The sequence below is a fragment of the Vitis vinifera genome, chromosome 5, assembly GCF_030704535.1.
Source record: "Vitis vinifera cultivar Pinot Noir 40024 chromosome 5, ASM3070453v1".
In the NCBI taxonomy this organism is placed as follows: Eukaryota; Viridiplantae; Streptophyta; class Magnoliopsida; order Vitales; family Vitaceae; genus Vitis; species Vitis vinifera.
In genome coordinates, this window is record NC_081809.1 from 15,638,132 (window position 1) to 15,660,214 (window position 22,083).

General features: G+C 33.6%; 1 protein-coding gene across 2 annotated transcripts; it reads left to right on the top strand.

Moving 5' to 3' along the window:
- The first annotated feature begins 1,801 nt into the window (after positions 1 to 1,801).
- Positions 1,802 to 20,183, top strand: LOC100245241 (uncharacterized). 2 transcript variants are annotated; one of them, XR_785861.3, is made up of 12 exons: positions 1,802 to 2,165; positions 2,264 to 2,347; positions 6,144 to 6,239; positions 6,348 to 6,423; positions 6,516 to 6,614; positions 6,769 to 6,857; positions 6,970 to 7,077; positions 7,181 to 7,318; positions 15,410 to 15,515; positions 15,947 to 16,155; positions 19,730 to 19,851; positions 19,930 to 20,183. XR_785861.3 is itself a non-coding variant. In XM_002267153.5 (11 exons), exons 1-11 carry the CDS (start codon positions 2,097 to 2,099, stop codon positions 19,796 to 19,798), a joined length of 1,143 nt encoding a protein of 380 aa, XP_002267189.2. In that variant the 5' UTR covers positions 1,802 to 2,096; the 3' UTR covers positions 19,799 to 20,183. The 2 variants fall into 2 exon arrangements, 1 of the variants encoding a protein (XP_002267189.2); XM_002267153.5 differs by having other exon boundaries at positions 19,730 to 20,183.
- The last annotated feature ends 1,900 nt before the right edge of the window (positions 20,184 to 22,083 follow it).

Below are 22,083 nucleotides of genomic sequence, written 5' to 3' on the forward strand. Positions count from 1 at the left end.
AAAAATTTATATAATTTAGGTTTCCAACCATAAAACTACACAATTAAGGATTAGGATAGTCTCCATTTTGTTCATTTTAGAAATTTAACATTGGTAATGTAATTTCTTTATTTTCTAATCTACATACTCTAATCATTGTGATTCTTCCTAAGCCTAATTAATTAGCATGCATAAATTGTACAAATAAGCCTAATCGATTATATTATTCATCAACCTATTTATCATTATTTCAAGCTATCTTTAGATTTTACTAATTAAATAAAACTAAACAAGCAAGGTTTCTTATTCTTCCTCTAAAAGATAGTTAAATTGAAATCAATAAAATAACAATCTAATCAACATTATTATCTTTAATTTAGAAAGAAAGAAAAAACATGGTTTTAACTATTTAGAATTAGTTTTCAAACAAATTTTACCATTTTTTTTTTTGCTTTAAGAGGTTGTTCATAATTCAAATATACCAAAACCACTTGGCTTTTGTTTTTCATCTTGTTTTCTTCACATTCTCTCTCTAATCCCACCATTTTTCTCGTAGAGATTGAGGGTTGCAAATGAAGCTTAAGAGCCCTTGTATATGGTGGAAAGAAAACATGAGGTGGCAATCTTTAAGGCTACTGCCAATCAATATTTCCGAATTTGCAATTTAATCCTCTTAATTGTAATTTTTATATCTTACTCCTATCAATTAGTCTCTTAACTCCTCTCAATTATAATTAAGTCCCATAGGAGCTAATACACATACTCAAGTGACTATTAATCATAGTTAACATATAATTAAATTTGATTAGTATTAAACTAGTTTTAACCTCTAATTAAACATGTTTAATGTTAAGTGTGAACATATTTAATGAAAATAAAAATTCATTTCCTTGAAAAAACATTTGATTACATCTTTAAGGCTATGTTTCGTATTCGAAAAGTGTGAGGAAAAGAAAATAAAAAGGAAAAGTGAGAAGAAAATAAAAAATAGATTTAAAATTATTAGAAAGTATTTTAAATTCCTACATAGAATATACTTCTTTTTATAAAATGAATATTATATTAAATATTTCCTAATTTTATACATAATTATAACTAGATTTCTTATAAAATAAGGAAAGTTAGTGGAAATATTTCAATACATATTTTAGGTCATGAGAAGAAAAGTCATGAGATATAAGAAAGAGTAAGAGACACCTTGATGGAGTGAGAGGGTTCACTATGGTGTAAATGTGAGGAGAGTGAGAAATATGTGGAGATATAAAGAAAATCAATAGTTGTATTTAATTGTTGTCCTTTATAATATTCTCTATTATATAGTAAAATGTTTTTTCTTATTCCTAAAGGTCCGTATAATCGACCAAATCATATTAAAACCTGTGTACCTTTGGTGTAGTTTGCTTTATTTTTATGTTCTCCCTTTAATATGTGTTTGCATTAACACTTCCATTGACATAACAAATGGTATTAAAACCAACAAAAATCAATAAATTAGTTTATTTGTTTGTTCAAATTCATTTAACTTATTTTACTTGGTTATATAAAGATTAAATAATTTTAAAATATATAAATTTCTAATTAATTTTAATTATATTTTATTTTCTTTTATATTTTTTTTATAATGAAACCAAATATTAGAAAAATATTTTCTTTAATATTTTTTTTCTTTCTTTAATACTTTCCAACAGCCAAATATAGCCTTAAATTTTTTAAAATTTTTTATAATGATCACGAGTTAGTTTTAAAAGATGTTTAACGGTATTACTTTTGACTTGCGAAAACATGTTATAGACAGGGTATCCGTTTATTGGGCTCGGCTTGTTTTCTCCAGCTGCCTGAGTTAGGCCCGAGCCAAAACTCAACCGGAAAGGTTAGGTCTTCAAGCCCGGCCTGATGCTGTTTGTTCTAGAATGGGCCTAGTTTGGCTTGGACTGGTTTGGCTACACCTGACCGTGGCGCGTCATGTGTTATAGCTTAAACTGCACGCTCATACTGAGAGACGAAACGCCGTCGTTTAAATGAAATAACAAAACGACGTTGCTCTCTTCTTCGACCTCATTTCCTAGCCCCTTCTCCCCAGTCCCCAGAAAGCACAGATCCATCTCTTCCTATATTCAATGGATTGTTGTATCTCAATGGGTTTCTCACTTCTTCTGATCTTCTCGCTTCTCTGTATACAATCTAGGGTATGCTCTTTCTCACTATCTAGTTATCTGTGTGTCTGGATGTTGTAAATGTGGATCTGACGATTGTGCTTTGAAATTATGTTAATTATTATACACAGGCGGGGGCTAGCGGCTCCATTTTTTTCCTTGATTCTCCAACTCATCCGTTTCTTCGGCCTCGTTCTTCTGATGACGCCATGAAGGTAATTTTCATCATTTTCTAATGCAATTCTATTTTGAGTTAAACTATTTGTTAAGTTTGATACGCATTTTTTGTACAATTGGATCCCATTTTATCCATTAGCTTCCGTATGGTTGGCCATTAAACGAAAACTTTAACTCAGATTTTCATCAAACTAACCTAATATACTGTTTGGCTTAGGCTCTTAGCTGTGGAATATTTATTTATTCTTTAATGTAAGTTTGTAGATCTTGTTTATGGAATTACTAAAGGAGGATGAATAGCTATTTAATCTTTTTAAGTCCAAATTTTTATTTGTTAATTTCTGTTTAAGAATTATAGAAGAACAAGAGAAATCAATCAAACAAGACACAACAATTTATGTGGAAAATCACCTACAAAGTCTCTCAAAGACTTTGGGGATGTGAATACCATGTGGTCAGAGACTGGAGAGATATAATCCACTAAATATGAAGAAGTACACAGATTTACCTAGAAGTTGCTACTCCCTAGGGCTTACATCTAAGAACCTACATCTAATCTCATATCCTCAAGGTAGCACCACCATACTCCTTAGTGGACTCCTTAATGTCTTGAGAGGATGCACATCTCTATCATGAACTCGAGAAAAGAATCATGAACTTTTTGAAAGTTTCAGGTTAAACATGAAGAGTAATGATTTAAAGCTTAGGCGCATAGGTTCCTTAGAGAATTCTCCTAATAGGCATATAGTAGAACTGTAGAATAAACATATATTATAGAAAACCTAGTGGACTTGGAATCAATTTGAAACCTCACTGTCTCAAATGTCCTTGGCAATTCCTTACCATTGTCTTGGAATTTTAACTTTCGCCGCAATCTAACGGATTTAGAAGTTGATCTTCTTTAGAGATTAATGTCCTCCCTTAATTCTGTGCTTTTTTCCCTTTCTTCATCAGACTCAAGAGCGTGGTCTTTGTCTTCGTGAGGCTCGTTTTCAGTGAAATTTTTTTTCTGTGCCTTGTCAAAAGTTTCAAATCCTTTAATGTTCCTTCCGGCCAAGTTTTTATGGAGCTCAAAAGTCCCTTCAAAGGTTAAGGCCCCCGCTTGGTTAGTAGCACATGGGAAGGTAAACACTAATGACAAGTTGCAATTGAGAAGACCCTACAAAGCCCTCTGTCCTCAATGGTGCATTCTTTGCAAAGGAAATGGAGAGTCGATTGACCACCTTTTTCTTCATTGTCCCGTTACCATTGGACTTTGGCACAGGTTGTTCAATCTAGTAGGTTTGATTTGGGTCCCTCCAAGGAGCCTTGAGGACATGTTGGTTATTTCTTTTAAAGGCTTGGGGAACTCATTAAGAGGCAAGACACTTTGGCAAATTGCTTGCCTTATTTTGATTTGGATGGTGTGGCAAGAAAGAAACAATAGGATCTTTGAGGATAAAGGGAGAACGGAAGAGATGGTTTGGGATTTGATCCGGTTTTATTCTTCTCTATGGGCTTCTTGTACTGAAGCTTTTAGAGGAGTTCCTCTAAGCATTCTACAACTCAATTGGATTGGGGTTTGCATTTCAAGAGTTTGAAGATTGATGGGGTTTCTTTTGTTTTTAGAGTTCTATTGTTGGGAGTTTTTCCTTGGTATTTGTGTAGGAAGGACCTCTCATCCTTCCCTTGGTTTTTTTCTCTTTCTGTTGTCTTTTTTTTCTCTCCTGTATTTGTTCTTTTATTAATATAATCTTCTTCGTTTCTGATAAAAAAAAAAAATCATATTTTACTAAAAAACAATTTAGAAACTTAAGAATTTTGAAAACATTTAGAAAAATTTCATATTTTAAGTTTAAAAAGATTTGGAAAGATTTTCTTTTAAAATTCTTAATTTAAATTCCTTTCCAAACTTTTGAAGAGATTTGGGAATATTCTCTTTTCTAAATTCTCAATTATTATTTTTTCCAAATTAATTTTATTATTTGGAAAGATTTTTCTTTTTAAATTCTCAATTTAAAATTCTTTCCAAATTAATTTTATTCCTAATTTTCATGTGTCCATTCTATGTCTTTTACGTTATTATTCTCACTTAGCCATACTTATCTGTTTAATCCTAGGTTGATCTTGGGGCAACCTTAAATCTTCCAAAGAGTGTATGTAAATAACAAGAAAGTACATAGAGTTCTAAACTAGGATAGATGGAACAATATCAATTTAATCTAAATAGCCTAATGCTCTAACAATCTTCCCCTTTGACAAATTTGTGACAAAATCATGATTACATAAACCCCCTAATACTCTTAAATGGAATTTACAAATTGCTCAATGTCACTCATATAAACCACACATCCTATAAACTAATTTTGAATATTTGCAACTTGTTTGGGAAATTCTTGAAGTCTAGAGCTGTGATTCTACACATACACACTTAAACAACAATACTCGTGAAAAGCAATGGACTTGAAGCTTCTTGAGAGTTTAGGGTTAAGTGCGAAGAATGACTTAAAGCTTAGGCCCATGAGCTCTTGAAAGAACTCTTCCAATGGACATACATTAGAGAAAACCTAGTGGACTCATAATCAATTTGAAATATTTTATCAAAAAACAATTTTGAAACTTAAGAACTTTAGATTCTGGATTTTATTCCTAATTTCCATAAGTACACTATGCCTTTTATGTCATTATTCTCACTTAAACTCAACTATACTCACCTGTTTAATCTTAGGTTGATTGTGTTGCAACCTTGAATCTTCAAAAGAGTGTAAATCATTGGAAAGTATGTAGAGTCTAAACTACGATGGATGAAACAAAATTGCCAACTTAATCTAAATAGCCTAATGCACTAACACTTGACGTTCTTCATGACTCAGTGGAAGGTTAGGGATTGCTTTTGCGGTCTTGTCTTGTTCAATAATGTAAGAAAATTAAAAATTGATGGATATAATTTAATATAATTGGGGTGGACGCCGATGAATATTGTGTTCTAAATAGCATTGGATTAGATATGGACTCAGCTTGTTTTCTCATGTAATTTCATTTGAAATTTCCAATTGTAAATCCTTGTTTTAGTCTTTTAACATCATATGTGGTGATGGTACCATTTCACTTAATTCCTTCTTTGTGGAGGTTGCTGCGTCATTGGATTTTACCGAAAATAATATGAGCTGATTCAATTTCTGAAGAACGCCAAACTTGGCCTTAGTTTTTGGCTGTTCTCCAATGACTGAAGGCCTTCCCTTTTTGAGTTTAATATTGGAAAATGCAATGCAAAATGTCAATTTGGTGGGAAATTGGAATGATGCAGACTGCCCTTCACAGTTCCAAAAGTGAAACAAGACTAGAGTGGGACTGCGATTTTAAAACATGACTGCTCAATCATTTTATGAGTCATTATGGAGTTAATCACAAGCCCAAAGCAGTGGAATGATGAATTCTGCAATTTAGACAAAAATAGACCATTTTGGAATGAGAAAATGGATACTGTTGCCTCTTGGTTGCTTTGATATTAGCATATTCTACTGAAAGGGAAGCACAGCTTGATTCTAAAAACTAAATGGCCAACAAAACATGTTTGCATGTACCAGATTGGCTAATGCTTCCTGGTTGATGTGATATTCCATGTATTGATGGGAATCTTGATTATTGGTATGCTGGTCGGGCCAGTGAAAATTGAAGTATGAGCCACAAAGATGAACAGAAACTCCTTTTCACATCAAGTTCAGATAAAGGGGGCTTTTCAATCTGGTCACGTTATGGCTTGGTTTATTTGATTTTGAATGCATTGCCTGCTTTATTTATTTATTTTTGATAAGTGAGTGCATAGTTTTCTGAATCTACTTTTCATTTTCACAGGTAGATTCAGTGTTGCTCCCTGAAGTTGGTGCAGCTGTCTCAGTCTTGCTTGGTTTTGCACCATCATCTACGCTTTCAGCTGCTAGTTCATCTAAGGTCAGATGGATCATAAGTGATGCAAAATTACCTTGTTCTAGTATTTTCTGGCTTCTGCAATTAGGACTTGGGAGGCTCTGATTCGCAGTAATGTTACTCCTTTTGCAGTTAAATGAGATTCTCCTGCCTAATCCATTTGAAAGGCCTCGTTCTGTTCTTATGCTAGAAGTCAGGGGAGTTGAAGGTATCTGAACTTAACTCTGAAATGCCTTGTAAACAAGAACTCCAGTTTCTATACGTTATTAAAATGTTAGTAAAATTTTATCTTGCATGCAGATCCTGAAGTTGTGGTTGAACATGATAATGCTCTGTTCCGCAGTGCCTTGAAGAGAGATTTTTTTTATGGTACTGATAAAGCAGAAATTCTACTTCCAGGTACTTGGTTTTTAATTCTTTTATTTATTTATTTTTATTACTATAACATGTACAATTGGCTGAATTGTTATATGGGCATGTTAATTTTTTGCATCAAAATTTTTATCCATTACAATTTTTTTTGAGGCTTCTTTGTTATATGTGTCTGTTGCAGGTGATGACAAAGTCTCTGTGGTTTCTTTGGATGAACGCTTAAGCTTTGATTCAAACACAAATTGCACCGACAAAGAAATTAGTGATTTTGTGAGTCGTTCATGACTCATGTTATTCTTTTTCATGGATTATTTCCATGTTAATCTCTTTTCTATCTTTCATTTTTATCCATGTTATTGACTGGATCTTTTTAATTATTCAGGCATCTTGGATGGGTGGATTATATGTTGCTAACGCCCTAAAGCCATTGAATGGCGAGTTGACCATCCCCCTAGCTGGTGGTGCCAATTTGAATCTTCATATGTCTAAGGTTTTGGTTAAAAGATTAACCATTGATCTGAAATTATTTTTAATCATGAACTGGTCTCTCTAGTTCTCAAGTTCTTATTGGAAGAATTACATTTTATTTGCAGAAAGCAGACACAGAATTTATAGCTAGTCTTCTGTCTCTTATCCACAATATAAAGAGGGTAATAGAGATGCGTCAAGATTTATCTGGAAGTATGCAGAATGCAGCTGAGCTATTGACAGGTTGTTTTGATGGCATTAAGGTGATTATATCCTATTCTTAAGTTATTTCCAAAATTGTCTGACATGATCAGCCTCAAAAAAAGGGTTTAATTAAAAATGGAACCAGGATGGAATTATACTTCTTAATTAGATGGCAGGTCCACATAAATAGAAAAGACATATATGTTGCTGACAGTTATAAAATGAGTGTCATGATAAAGCCCCAGAAAATGAAATACTATTTAAGTATAGCAGCAGTTACTGGTACCAGGATCAATACTTAGTTTCCTCATTAAAATCTTATATAGTCCTTTGTTCATAAAGTTCCATCACATGCTTTACAAGCAATCCATTTGTTAAGGCTATACTCAACTGAGGATATAATCCAAAAGGATCAATGTGCAAAACATTTTTTTAATAAGATTTTAAATGGCTCAAATGAGCAAGACTTCTGCTAGAGGATATGATCTGAAAGGATCAATGTCCAAAACATTCTTTTAATTAGATTTTTCATGAAGATAAAGGAATCATTCTGTTGCAAGCAGTGGATATAGCAGATGCTTGAAGTGGCTCAAACGAGCAAGACTTCTGCTGGCACATTTAATCATTTATAATGATTTGGCTCCCAGTATTTGCTAGTGATAGTTGAATTGCTATTGGTCAATGTGGTCAAAGGCGAGCAGTTTTGATTATCTGGTTCACTCTTAGTTGTCATTTAATTTGATTGATAAATGACAATTTAATTTGGTGGCTGACCAAGAGTGTTTGGAACACTATACTAAAGTTGTAGATGGGACTTGTCTTAACTTGGTGATTTTTATTTCATTTAACATATTGATGTGACGAGCAGCTTTTGACTTATTCTTTAAGTGGAACATATTCTGACCGACTTTGAAAACCCTAAACTGTTTATATGTTGTGACCCTGGGTTTGGATTTTGTGTGACAAGGAACCATGTTTTTGGTTTGTTTTAGTTTTCCTGGAATGTCTTAGGCCTCCAATTTGGTGAAGGTAGTAGTCCACATTGTTATTCCAACTACTTGGGGTTAGAAAAAGAAAATTTTCTTCTTGCTTCTTGTTAATTACCAGGTTCAGTTAAAAGTAAGGGAATTTATGTTGATTTCTGTTGTTGTGGTAATCATTGGATAAAAAGTAAGTCATCAATAATTCCCCAGAAAATCCATCTCAGTGAGAGCTTTTACCCCTGTCAAATTAGCTCCCATGCAATGAAAAATGATGAAATATGAATCTTTCATAGTGTTATTTGTTCCATAGTGGAGGGAACAATGTATTGTTCTGTTTTATTGTTCTTAGGGTGTCTGATTATTCTAACCATATTGGGTCAATGACATGAATCCTTCTCCATGCTTCTAGCTTGATAAAGTTTGGCATTTAATCATCATAAGATATTAGATTTTCTTGTTCTAATTTGTCCATGTCATTTTTAACTGTCTCCTTGTAGCACCTTTATCTCATAGTGATATCACAATACTAATAGGCATACAAATTGTGGTTCATGACATCTAGAATCTGATTCTAGTAATTTGTAGGCTTCATCAAACAAATTCACATCATTAGCAAATAAATTGTAAAACTATATTGCCATGGATGCTTCCTAATGAGTGCATTACTCTAGTAAAATATATTGAACATATTTTTGATAACAAAGAAAATCTATTGAACATATCGTGACCTAAATTTCAGAGGTCCATCTATAATAATACCAATAAATTTTGTTCTTTTTGGTCTATGTTTTGCACTTACTTATATGAAGCATCGTTGGATCTATTATGCCTATGCTCTTACATATATAAGATGCAACTTCTTGAGAAGTCAAAACTAATCCAACCTAATTATATATCCAAGACAGGCAGTGGACTGAGCGTTGATCAAATTTTAATTGATGCTAAAAATTAATGCAATTGTAAAATTTGAATGCAATTGCCATAAATTGAAAGACAATACAATAAGATAAGAGAAAGAGACAAACCAAAACAGAAAAGTAGTGGTTCAACAACTGCCTTTATCCTCTTTCTCTAGCTCCTTCCCAAGCTTGATGCTTTTCCACTAATCCAAGAGCTTCCTCAATTAAAGCTCTTCAAGTCTTGTACACTTGGATTTGAGGTTCTAATAGGCCTTTACAATCTTTTAAGTGTTTTTTCAAATATTTAAACAACTTCTTCTCACAAGGCATATAGTCAATATATGTCAATAAATACAACACATAGCTTAGGATTGACTATAAGAACAAATGTAGCTAGACTCAAGTTGCACTACGTGGGATTTGCAAATTTTTAAATAAATTTTTTGATAGATAAACTTTTTTTGGTCCTCATTGAGACTTGAGCTTGGAACCTCCCACAACCTTACCCCAACCACTTACCACTTGAGCAAGGTCTCTAGGGCTCTGCAAATTTTTAAATGCACTTGAGGAGTTCAAGCTCTCTTTTTAATGGTATGATTGATATGCAACAATTAGAAAGCTAATGAATGAAATCCATGAGCTTTAAGTAGGAGTTCCTTGCACGAATTAGCTGTTAGACACAAGTTCATGCACAATCAGTTGATCGTGCGGTTGACCAGAGAACTAGTCATTAAGGTTTGTAGGTGACCATTTGAGGCAAACTAGTCAACCAATTGCTCTACCTATTAACCAACCAGTCAATTGATAGGTTAATTGTTAGCCACTCCCTAGAGCACCTCATTCTAACTTGACACCCTAAGGGAATTGGTTGATTGGCCTCCCAAGCAGGGATGCTAACTTATGTGTAGTTTTTCTCCCTTACTCCAAAAAAACTAAGGCAGTTGTAATGTCTTTTGTGCAATTTTGAAAACCCTTTTTATTTTTGAAAAATCATAGGTTTTCCATTAATTTGATATTAACATCACTTTGTCCAATTTTCTTAAAAAAAAAAATCGGAAGATCAAGACTTTTATAAAAAAGCAAGAATTTCTTAATTCAATGCACCTTGGCCCAACTTTGAGTCCTAAAAAGATATATAATTTTTCTTGAGGATCTTCTTGGGGAATGATATATCTGCCTTTGACTTGAATTTTTTTTTTTTTTTTTTGATTGGAATGCCTTTGACTTGATATTGAGTCTTCGAAAATGGCATATTTCAATTTTTACCCTACTTAAAAAGGCTTAAAACACGAGATTAAACTATAGTCTCTTGTTTTATGATCATCCAAATTTGTTTTATGAAACCTTGGGGAAACACTTCTAAAATGCAACTTTGTTTGACTTATTCTATGTCTTCTTTTGGCATTAAATTCATAATTTATTATTGTGCTAGCATGTTCTGAACTCAATACTTCATGCTGACATTAGATTCCACCACAAGCTCACACCTTAATGCAACATAGAAATTAGTGCCTTATAATTTGGAGAATAGACTTATAAAAAAAATTTGGAGAATAGACATTTCATGGATAATTAAAGAAAATGAAAACAGCTATAGTGACTCTACCTCTTGATATTATTGAATTTTTTTTCATTTGAACAATTAAGGATATTTTTGTTTCGTAGAAAGTATTAAAGAAAGAAGAAAATGTGAAGGAAAATGATTTTTTTCTTACAATTGGACAGTGTGGAAAAATGAAAAAAAAAAAAATTAAGGAAAAGAGGGGAGCAAATGCTAAAAGATTTTCCTCCCCACTTTCCTTGAAATAATAAATTGAACTTTTTCTTTTAAAAAGAGGTGTGGGATGTGTCTTAAAGAAAATGTGGGAAAAGTCTATTCATCAATAATTTCATCTTTTTTCCTCAACTTTCTATGAACAATTACATAAGAGAAAGTTAATATCTACATTTTTTTTTTGATAGACAAAAAGGCAATATAGATTAAGAGCCAAAAAAGGCTACACTAAGTACACAGGAAGTGTACATGTATGCTCTAAAGGAAAAACAAGAAAACCCTCCCCTTATAGGCAACCTAACCAATTGATAAAATCAATCAAAGAGAAGGACTCTTGTCCTAGGCCCCCTTTAGACTAATCTAAAAAGTTACATAGAAAAGGGAATTTTAAGTCTTGATTTGAAAGCTTAACATTTTCAAAAGCTCTTCTATTTCTCTCTTTCTAAATAGTCCAAAACAAACAAAGAGGAGCAACAATACATACAAGCACCTTCCTTTTCTTTTCTTTTTTTTTTTTTCTCTTTTTTCTTTCCCTCGAACTTTCCAAGAATTAAAAAAAAAATGATTTGAATTTCCTCATTCAAGGAATTCCTTTGTACGGTTGCTGAAGGCCCTTACTCTGTGGTGCAGTGGTGCCAAAAGTGGTTACCCTCATTCACATTATAAAGACCAAGTAAATAAGGATGAAGGTGATCTTTTAGAGGCAACTCCTAATGGACTTTCAAAAGTCCCATTCTGCCTTTTTTCTACAATAAAATTGTAACAATATATGTAAAAATTGTAACAATATATGTAAATATTGTTTGCTTTGAGCCTATGAACCTTCATAGCTCTAAAACATGTCCACACATTTTTTTTTTATAGGTTGTCCACACATATTAGATGAGCTGCTATTAATAAGGTGTAGAAACTTTTCTTCCTTAACTGATGTTTGAAATCACATTCACCCTTTCATACAATTATAATCTTCTTGTCATGGCTCATAGAGTTAACAGGTGGCCAAACTCTATATTTTTCGTTTGAGGATTGGTTTTGATATCATTTATAAAACCTATGTAGATAATACTTGCTTTAGGCTTAAAGTTGTTTATGTCATCAATAATAAAAAAATTCCTAATTTTGCATAATTCTTGAGGCAGTTAAAGAATCTATTTAAAATCATCCAAAACTTGGCAATCTTATGTATATATTCTTCAAAAGCAATGCACAACAATGTGCTTCTTACTTTCCTTGGACTAAGGTTGTGGTTCAAGCCCCCCTTGGATATTTGTTCGAGAATCTTCAATGTGATGTCTCACATTGTGGAGGGAGAAGTTCTTGATCTTTAAGGGGTGGCTCATGTGGTATACATAAATGCTATTTAAAATAAAGAAGGATTGTAGGCCCCAAGTGGACAATATTTAGAAAGGCATTAAAACCAATGCCTAGTTAGAAATAAGTGAATTTAACTTCCCATTGACCCCTCATGGACCACAACAAGAACATTGTATCTGCATAGGTGTACAAATGTGATATCCCACATCGTATAGTGGAGAAGTTTATGACTCTTATAAGAAGCAAAATCATCTAGTATGCATAAGCACTTGCTAAAGTCATGAGAGCCTATAGGCTTAGAGCAAAAAAATCTATATAGGCTATCATGCATGATATCAAAGTTGATCCTTACTTGGAAATGTGCAGAGTTTAACCACCCATGAATTTTATGAACCATGATGACAGTGCCATGTCTTCATGGGAGGGTGAATGTGATATCCCATATTGCTTAGGAAAGAGAAGTTCTTGACCCTTATAGGAGGCTACTCATTTGGCATGTGTAGACATGTTTTGAAGTCGTTACACAAATTGTTACAACATAATGGAGCATACTTCAAAGCGTTTCGTGTTCCTTGGTCGTGTGGTTGCTATTCCAACCAATTATTACTACTTAAATTGACTTTGCAAAAAATTAAAAAGGGATTGAAATTTGCTAGCCTAATCATAATGGATGAAGATGTGATTGGTCGACTCTAGCCTTGGTTCAATTGGGTAATTGTGGGTGAGGGTGGAGGGGAAGCAAATTTAGGGTTAGTGTTGTGTGTGGAACTAGTATTGGTTAGGTATTGTTGTTTCTAAGGTATGTTTAAGATGTTATGAATTTGTTGTTGCAACATACCATTATAGACTTCTCTTGGTCGCCTATCAAAAAAAAAAAAAAAAAAAAAATTATAGACTTCTCTTGGTCAAAAATTTGTTGCATCATTTTGCATTCATCATTTTTTTTCTTCTTTGTGTGTGTACTTCAAGATATTATCAAGCTCAATCATGAAGCATAATCATTTTTCACCGATGAAATTTTTTATTTAATAAATCTGCAATGATAACCTTCTCTTCCTGTGCAAGGAGGATGCAGAGTCTGAATCACCCTGTTTTGCATGTTTTTATGGGGAGGGCTTTGTGAAATCTGTCATTTTCTTCTTAAGAGTTTGTTGCGTTTTTCCTACAGTCTCATGATCCTATTTTTTGTCTTGTAAGACAATTTATTTTGGGACACAACAACCCTTAGGCTTTTTTCTTTTTCTTTTTTTTTTTTTTGAAAAAAAATTCGTTCTTATGCTTAAGGATTGTTAAAAGTCATTTTATGTGTTTCTAGGCTCTCTAGCCATGTGAGGTCATTTTGATAAGTATGACTTGGCAAGTTGACAAAAGTTACTATCTGATGTGACCATAGTTGTTAAAAAACTTATGATACACGATATAATACAATGGTTATTTGTTAGTTTAAAAATTGTTTGATCTGACCATAGTTCTTAAAAAACTTATGATACATGATATAATACAATGATACGATATATATATATATATTATGGAAATTGATATATGTCACAATTTGTATCATGTCTTTGCATATCTTATGATCCGTATATGATACATGATTCAAAATTTTTAAGAAAAATCAAATTCATTTTTTTTCTTAAGAAATAATTATATTAATTATTTAAATTGTATGATAAGGTCATAAATTGATCATAAAAGGGAGGGGGTTAAAATAATCCTCTATGATTTTTTGTTTTTGTTTTTATTTTTTATTTTTTATCAAAAGCAAACATTTTATTATCATAGAATAAGTATAAAGAAGGATGAGAAATCCTTCCCCAAACACAACCACCTTATAATTATGGTCAAAAAAGGGGAAAAACTATCAACTCTAGATATTGTTGGAGGCGCATGTCTAAAAATGGTTATATAGTGTTTGTGGCGGTTCCCCAACAAAAGGAATCAACTGTTTAGCTCCCTGTTCTGCTAACATATTGGTTACCTGATCAGCTGCTGAAGGAATCCAATAGAATGAACACTTTAACTCTAGAGTAATGCCAAAATTTTGGCGTAGCCATCCGTTAAACCTCCATAAACTTCTCTCCTTATTTACTCAATAAATCTATCACACATAAAGGTCTAAAACCAAGATTTAATATGATATCAATGATCAATCCACAATTTTAACACTTGAAGTGTGAATTGAAGAAGTTATAATATTTATGGTTAAATTTTCACATTTAGATGCCTTTGAAACATAGCTCTTTGGATTGGAAAACTTCAAATTTTGTTCTATTTAAAAACTTAGCTGTGCTGAAATTTCAATGAGTATGAGAAATAGACTATTTTTAAAATTTTCTTAATGTAAGATAAAAAGTGGTGGATTTTGTTATTTTCATGTTGGTAAAATTAAAAATAAATTTTCAGGATTTTTATCTTTTCCCTAGCCAGTGAAAAATCCCTAGTAAGATCTCCGTGTTGAATTCCTCCTCCCTTCAGTCTGAACCCATCCCAGCAATGAACACCTTCCTATTGCAAGGTGAGGCTCTACCCTTCCCCTAGAATCCACTCTGGGTCGGAGGAGTAGCTAGTCCAACTTTTTGAGCAGCCGAGATATTGAACAACTAACATTTGGTTGAATTCCGTGCCTCACCTTGAGATCTTCGCTTAAGCAAGCTCCTTGCATAAATTTGTCAATAAAACTTGCCATTTTATGACTAAAATGGAAAACAAATCAAATATTGATTTACTTGGAATTTTGCTTTTGAAACAAATCAGAATTTACTAAAATGGGCTTAGTGCACTAAGAAATGGTGCATCATGGTATCACATCAAGAAGTTGTTTCTTTTAGTTTCTTGGTAATGTGTGAGTCAAGTTAATGGTTTTGACTTGCTTTGGAAAAACTTCAATTGGACCTGGGCTTTATCTCTTTTGTTTGATTCAATAAATTATTTTTTTCTTCACTAAATACTTTTAACAACTAAAAAAATTTAATAATTAAAAAAAAAACCTTATTTACTTTTCTGATTAAAAGAAGAAAGCTGTTTGGATTTCATTTTCAAAATCAGGAAAAATATTTAATAGTTTCTCCCTTGTTGAACTAGCTAGCTGTATGGTTATAGATTTTCAGAAGCAAATATGTGCAAAAACATCAACTTCATGATTCTACTTTCTTCATTAATTTGTGTGATATGTTACAGGTTCTAGATGAGCAATATGGACCTAGTGGTGTTGCTCAGCAAGGAGTGGAGCTGCTGCTTACTACATTATCAAAGATGTTTGGTTCATTGCAGGTGGCATACAAAGGTATCTATCTATCTTGGTTGTTATGGGATATTATGAGTTAATTATCTTAAACTGTACTATGGCCTTTTTCTAAGTACTTTACTTAAATGAGCATAACTTGTCTTACTAGTCTTTGCAATTATCAATACTGATATTGGTTTTTTACCCATCAAAAAAAATAAAAATACTGATATTGGTTTTTTTCTATTTTGGCAAGAAAAATTGAGCTTTGTTCTTGATATAACACCCTTTGACTCTGAAACTAGCCTACTTTAAACCCAGGCTTCATCCCAAATAAAAGATGGTGTCATCTTAGATTGTAAGCAATAATCTTGAAAAGTTTCTGCTGTATATTGGATTTTTACAAGTACATATTGTTTTAGCCTCATGATTTAATTGAAAATCTATTCATTTTGCAACTTCTAAATTAGTGACATTTGTCAATTGAACAGGTCAAATTGTTGGAGTTATTTCCTTTACTGGGACACCTCCATCATCTGAAAAAATGTTGAATGTGATGTTTACTTCTCAGCCATCTGCACGATGGCTGGCAGAAACGGAAGATTCTCCTGATTTGACTGCAATCATGAAAATAGCATTGGTTAGAAAGACCCTTGCTTGGATAACGGGAATCATTCTAGTCGCTTCGACTCTTTTAGGGGTAAGTTTACATATCAGTTAAGACCTTTTACTGACCTCTGCTTGAATTAATCTATCACAGATATGATCTTTGAAAAAAAAAAAAAAAAACCATAACCTAGTCATCTGCAATGCGGATCATGTACTCCAATGCATGATACATTTTTGTTTGGAACAATAAATCTGGAGATCTTTGAAATATTTGCTTATTCTTTGTCTTGTAATTGATATGGAGAATGTGAAAATGATAAAAGAAGACCTGATAAAATAGAGAGCTGCATTAAAAAATAATTGTTGATTTTCTTGTATTAGTTGAAAAGAAAACCAATCTTTCATTGGGGAATAGTAACTTATCATCCTCCAATTGTTAAATCTAAGTCAATCCCCAATGAACTATGTACAGGGTAAGCTGTACGGAATATGCCCATTCTCAATTTTATGTATCATATCCATCTATTTTCTTCGTAATATTGCTAAAAAATAAGAAAACTAGACAATGCATGCCTTGAATGCAAATAAAAAAGCTCCATTGAGATTGTTGGCAAAATGCATTGTGCATTATCGGCTTTGTTTAGAACATCAAGTATTTAATATACAAATTGCTACTTGAAAACTCTTAAGTTTATTTTGTTAGTGTTTGGGCAAATTTCTGGGCTTAAGGTCAATCTTGACAAGAGTAACCTTTTTGGTATCAACCTTGATCAGGATCATCTCACTAGGTTGGCTTTGATGCTTGATTGCAAGGCTTCTGATTAGCCTATTGTCACAAGATGCTTCAAATGACCCTCCCCATGGGCTTATACAGGAGGAGAGAAGCTTCTGGAGACTCCTGGAGCCATCTACACTAAGACATTGGTTGGAAGGGTGTGGAAGGTTCTAGAGATGCCTAGAGATTTCCACACATCTCTACACTATGGTGGAAGGCATGAGAGGAGTCCAAGACTTTCTAGAGAATTCTAGAGATCTCTTGTATATTCTTGTACATAGGGTTATACATAGATTAGTGTAGGGAGTTCTAGAATATTCTTGATTTGTAAGGAACCCTCCAAGGTTCCAGAGAGTTCCATTGGTGCCTATAAATAGGTGAGGGCCTCATTTGGCCAAAGCACCACCCAAATCACTTCCTAACCAAGCAAGTGAGCTTCCAAGTACTTGTAAAGGCTTCCTTGAGTTAATAAGAGCTTTCATTCTTAAAGAGTTGTCTACTAAGCTTCTTAAGTTTTCGAGTCGTGAGCGTCTTAGCCTAGCAAGTTAAGCATTGGGAACAAGGCTGACTTAGCAAGATCAAGCGTCTTGTCTTGCCTAAGTGCCGCATGAGCTTAGTGAACGACTAAGTCCGTGACACTATGCTCTACTTAGGTCTTCCCTTGGGGAGGGAACCCAAAGACTTGTGGCTTCTGGGATCCAGTGATTGAGAGAATCTCGCAGATATTAGATAGGTGGAAAAAGACTTATTTATCTTTAGGAGGTAGGATAACTCTTATCTACTCATGCCTATCCCACATTCCTAACTACTTTCTATCCTTGTTCAAGATTCCCGCTACAGTGGCTACAAAAATTGAGAGATTGCAAAGGGATTTCCTTTGGTCAGGGGTTGGGGAATGTCAAAGAAACCATCTTATTAGTTGGGATGTAGTGTGTAAGCCGAAGGCAAAAGGGGGATTGGGGTTTGGGAAGATTTCTCTAAGAAATTACGCTCTTTTAGGGAAATGGTTGTGGAGGTTTCCTAGGGAGAGTTTTGCTTTATGGCATCAGGTTATTTTAAGCATTTATGGGACACATACTAATGGTTGGAATGCCAACACTATAGTCAGATGGTCACATCGTTGTCCTTGGAAGGCTATTGCACAAGTTTTTAAGGATTTTGTTAGGTATACTTGGTTTGTGATAGGAGATAGGGAAAAAATCCGTTTTTAGGAAGACTTGTGGTGGAGGGACCAACCTTTGGGATCCCAATATCCAAGACTATTCAAAATAGTCAAAGCTAAAAATCTTCCCATATCATCAATTCTTGGTTCCACTCGTCCCTTCTCTTGGAACTTAAATTTTCGTCGTAACCTTTCCGATTCTGAGATAGAAGAATTAGAAAGCCTCATGTCTTCTATTGCTTGTTTGCACTTATCCCCATTAGCTTCAAATGCGAGACCTTGGTCTTTATCTTCTTTAGGGTTATTTATAGTAAAGTCTTTTTTTCTAGCCTTGTCCCACCTTTTTTATTCATCTCCAGTTTTTCCTACTAATTTTGTTTGGAAATCTCAAGTCCCTTTTAAGGTCAAGTCCTTTGTCTAGTTAGTGACATACAAAAAGTTAAATACTAATGACTTGCTACAATTGAGAAGACCCTACAAAGCTTTTAGTTCTGACATCTATAAGTTGTGTATGAAGCATGGAGAATCAGCAGATCATCTTTTCTTACACTATTCTTTGACGATGGGGTTGTGGCACATATTATTTTAGATAGCTAAGATGGATTAGGTCTCCCTGAGGAGCATTTTTGACATGATGATCATCAATTATAAGGGTTTTGGAAAATCCAAGAGAGGCATAGTTTTGTGGCAAAATGCGTGTATTGCTTTAATTTGGGTTGTGTGGCGGGAAAGAAATGTTAAGATATTTGAGGATAAGGCAAGGAATTCAAAGGTTCTATGGGGATACCATTCACTTCCTTGCTTCTTTTTGGGCTTTTTGCTCCATGGTTTTTAAGGGCATTCCCCTCAATGTGATGCAACTAGATTGGCTAGCGGTGTGTAGCTCCAATGGTGTGGTCTAGCATGGAGAGTTTGCTTTTTGTAATTGCCAAATAGCTTTTTGTTTTTGTATTCTTGTTGTTTAGTTTTCTTTTGTGGGAGGATTCTTCATCCTTCTTTTGTACTTCTTAATTCCTTCTTCAATATAATTTATTGTTGTTTCCTATCCAAAAAAAAAAAAAAAAAAATTGCTACTCGAAAAGACTATATCATCTTAATCATCTTTAAACATGGTTTTACCTATGGTCCGCCATGCTTCAACAAGGCATGCAACAAAGAATAGAAGTTTATTTCATCTATTCAAGGCAATGTAACAAACAGGGTAAAATTGTCTGGATCATAGATGACTTAATTGATGTTGTTTGCTTTCTGCATTCATAAGTTAAATATTATTATAAGCATAGAGTTTACATGTTGACTGTTTTAACTAGTATTCATATCTGGTTTAAATTAGAACTCTATATCTTGATAATATTTATCATTGACATTGTAAATCTTAGAATTCAAAAGATCTTCATTGGGTTTCTGTTGAAGAAGATTTGTCCATGGGATTCACTTGGTTTGATTAAGACAACTTGTATTTCAAGTCATACTTTATAGGATTGAACAACCATGCCATTTGCTTAATGTTTTTCTTTTTCTCTTCTGTTTTTTGGAGATCTCTGATTCTTTTGTTGTGTTTGCCTATGGATGTTGCCAGTAATTGATGGCCTATAGGATTAAACAGTTAGACCATGATAGGTTCTTGCTGTATTTTGGATTAGAATAAGGTGAAGGGTGGGTTGCATTCTTTGTCAAGAGTTATGGCAAGATAATCATCATTTATTGGTTTGTTGTTTTCCTCTGCAGATCTACTTTCTTCTGAATATGCCACTGACGAGGGACACCCTGTTGTATTCTAATGTCAAGCTTGACTAAGAATTAATTGGAGCATTTATCATATCTTTCAAATACCCTGGCTGCCTTTGAAGGTTCTGATTGTCAGACATTTGTAGATGTGCATTCCCTATTTGTAGTTTACATTTTTATTCTTCTGTGGTATTCAACAGGTTGCTCTTGATTCTTAGATGTTACTCTTTTAGCCATTAGTAGATGGAGAAGGTTCTGGGAGCTAGCCACTAGAGAGTGGGAGAGGAGGAAAGTTGTGATACTAAAGTGATTCTGTTATGATGTGTATTTGGTGGTTTTATGTTTGATTTTGCACTCTTATGGATTTCTAAGATTCTGAATAATGAAAGATTCAGGGATTCCAAACCTTTTTTCTCCCTTGCTTGGAGGAAGAATTGAATCTGGTTTGAGTCAAGGCATTTTTTTCATATTGTGTATATGCGTCTCTTTATACTAATAAAAATATGTTGCACCTTAATTATCGTCTTTGTATCTGACAGGATTGATAGGATTGTAAGATTTAACGATTTAAAGATGGGCTGCAGTTCTTTTATACCGAAGTAAAGATACTGCTACCTGGCCCTAACTTGTGCAAATGCAGTGTCCTCCGATTGTTAGGTTTTCAGAACTGGTTCATGTTGGTTGGATTTATCATTTATGCTCGTTTATTCTACTGATGGACTCGAATTATTTAGTCTTGCCGTCATTCATCATTCTACATTTTCATGTTTAATCTTTGGAAGTGGTCAGGTGGGATTCGTCAGACGTTGACTGATTTTTGCGTAACCGCGGAACTCATCCTGTTTGGTAGAGGTTGGCTGGAAGGTCTTGGACACCTTCCAGGCTAGGTTAGGGTCCATGCTGGAAGGTCTTGGAAAGGTATCCAGGCTAGGTTAGGGTCCATGCAGGTTCGTTGCTTTATCCCAAGCATACCAAGAGCCTTTTAACTGCTAAAAGTTGTGCTTGAAGGTAAAACATAATTTTTACGAGTTCTTAGATAAAATTAACAGGTAAAGAGCCCCATACTCATTGTCTATGCCTTTGGAGAAGCAGCGCTAGCGAGATTTAGGTCCGTTTGGCGATGTTTTTAAAAACTTGTGTTTAAAATAGAGAATAAAAAATAATTTAATTTTTCTTTTTTTTTAATTTTTTTAAAAAGCAAGTGTTTGGTAAAATGTTTTAAAAAATAGTTTTAAAAAATGTGTTTAACATGGGAATGAAGAACATGATTCTTTGAGATATTTATAGCACTAGAGTTATTGCAATGAATGTTCATGGTCCTTTGCTCAATTTCATAGTCTTTTAACATTTGCTTCATCCATCGAAGTTGCATATAACAACTTTTAGAAGCAATATATTCAACTTTAGTAGTAGATAAGATGTAATTTTTTGTTTTTTATTAAGCCAAGTCATAAGACAATCACTAATAAAAAACAAGCACTAGTGTGCTTTTTCTATTCTCAACATTTTCGGCCTAATCAATGTTGGAATATCTAACAATCATAAGAGAAGAATCATAGGAATACCACAAACCATAGTCAAAAGTCCCATTTATATAACGTATAATTCTTTTAACAATACTTAAGTGTGACTCTTTAGGATTTGCTTGGTATCTAATACAAGCTCTTAACACTAAATGATATGTCAGGATGATTCACTTTGAGGTATAGTAAGCTTCCTATCATACTTCTATAGAGTTTTTGCTTAACATCTTTTCCAGAAGCATCCTCGCTAAGCTTAGTGGTAGTGCTCATAGGTGTCTTAGAGTGTTTAGAGGATTCTAGACTGAATTTCTTAACTAATTCCTCAACATACTTGGATTGAGAAAGAAAGATTCTATCCTTCAGTTGCTCCAATACTAGGAAGAAGGCTAGTTATCCTATCATACTCATTTTGAATTTAGTCTTCATTTCCTGGGCAAAACTAAGGACAAGTGTAGACCTTCCATTTTGTTCCCTTCGCACATGCCTTTTTAGGTGTGCTTTTAGTACTTTATAGCAGTTCCTTGGCGGTCCATTTCTATTCATACAACTTACCTTTTTTTAGCCACCTTGGAGACTTTGGTCAAGGGATTTATGTGGTACCTCATTGTGACCATTCACAATCTTGAGTTAGATCTAGTTTATTTATTTATTATTATTATTTATTTAATTTTAATTTTTTAATTTTCTTCTTTTAGGTTAGCCCTTTTAGGTGCACTTTCCCTTTTAGGACATCATACTTAGGCATTTCCTAGGACACCATGTCCACTTAGGCACATTTAGGCCCACTTAAGCCCATTTAGACACCTTAGGTTAGATTCCACTTAGTTCATT

What these genes read in the sequence shown, in the direction of transcription:
- LOC100245241 (XM_002267153.5), top strand. Translation starts at nt 2,097, where the DNA reads ATGGATTGTTGTATCTCAATGGGTTTCTCACTTCTTCTGATCTTCTCG. An exon ending in CAGCTGCTAGTTCATCTAAG is followed by an intron (nt 6,240 to 6,347) that starts GTCAGATGGATC and finishes CTCCTTTTGCAG; the next exon opens with TTAAATGAGATTCTCCTGCC. An exon ending in AGAAGTCAGGGGAGTTGAAG is followed by an intron (nt 6,424 to 6,515) that starts GTATCTGAACTT and finishes TCTTGCATGCAG; the next exon opens with ATCCTGAAGTTGTGGTTGAA.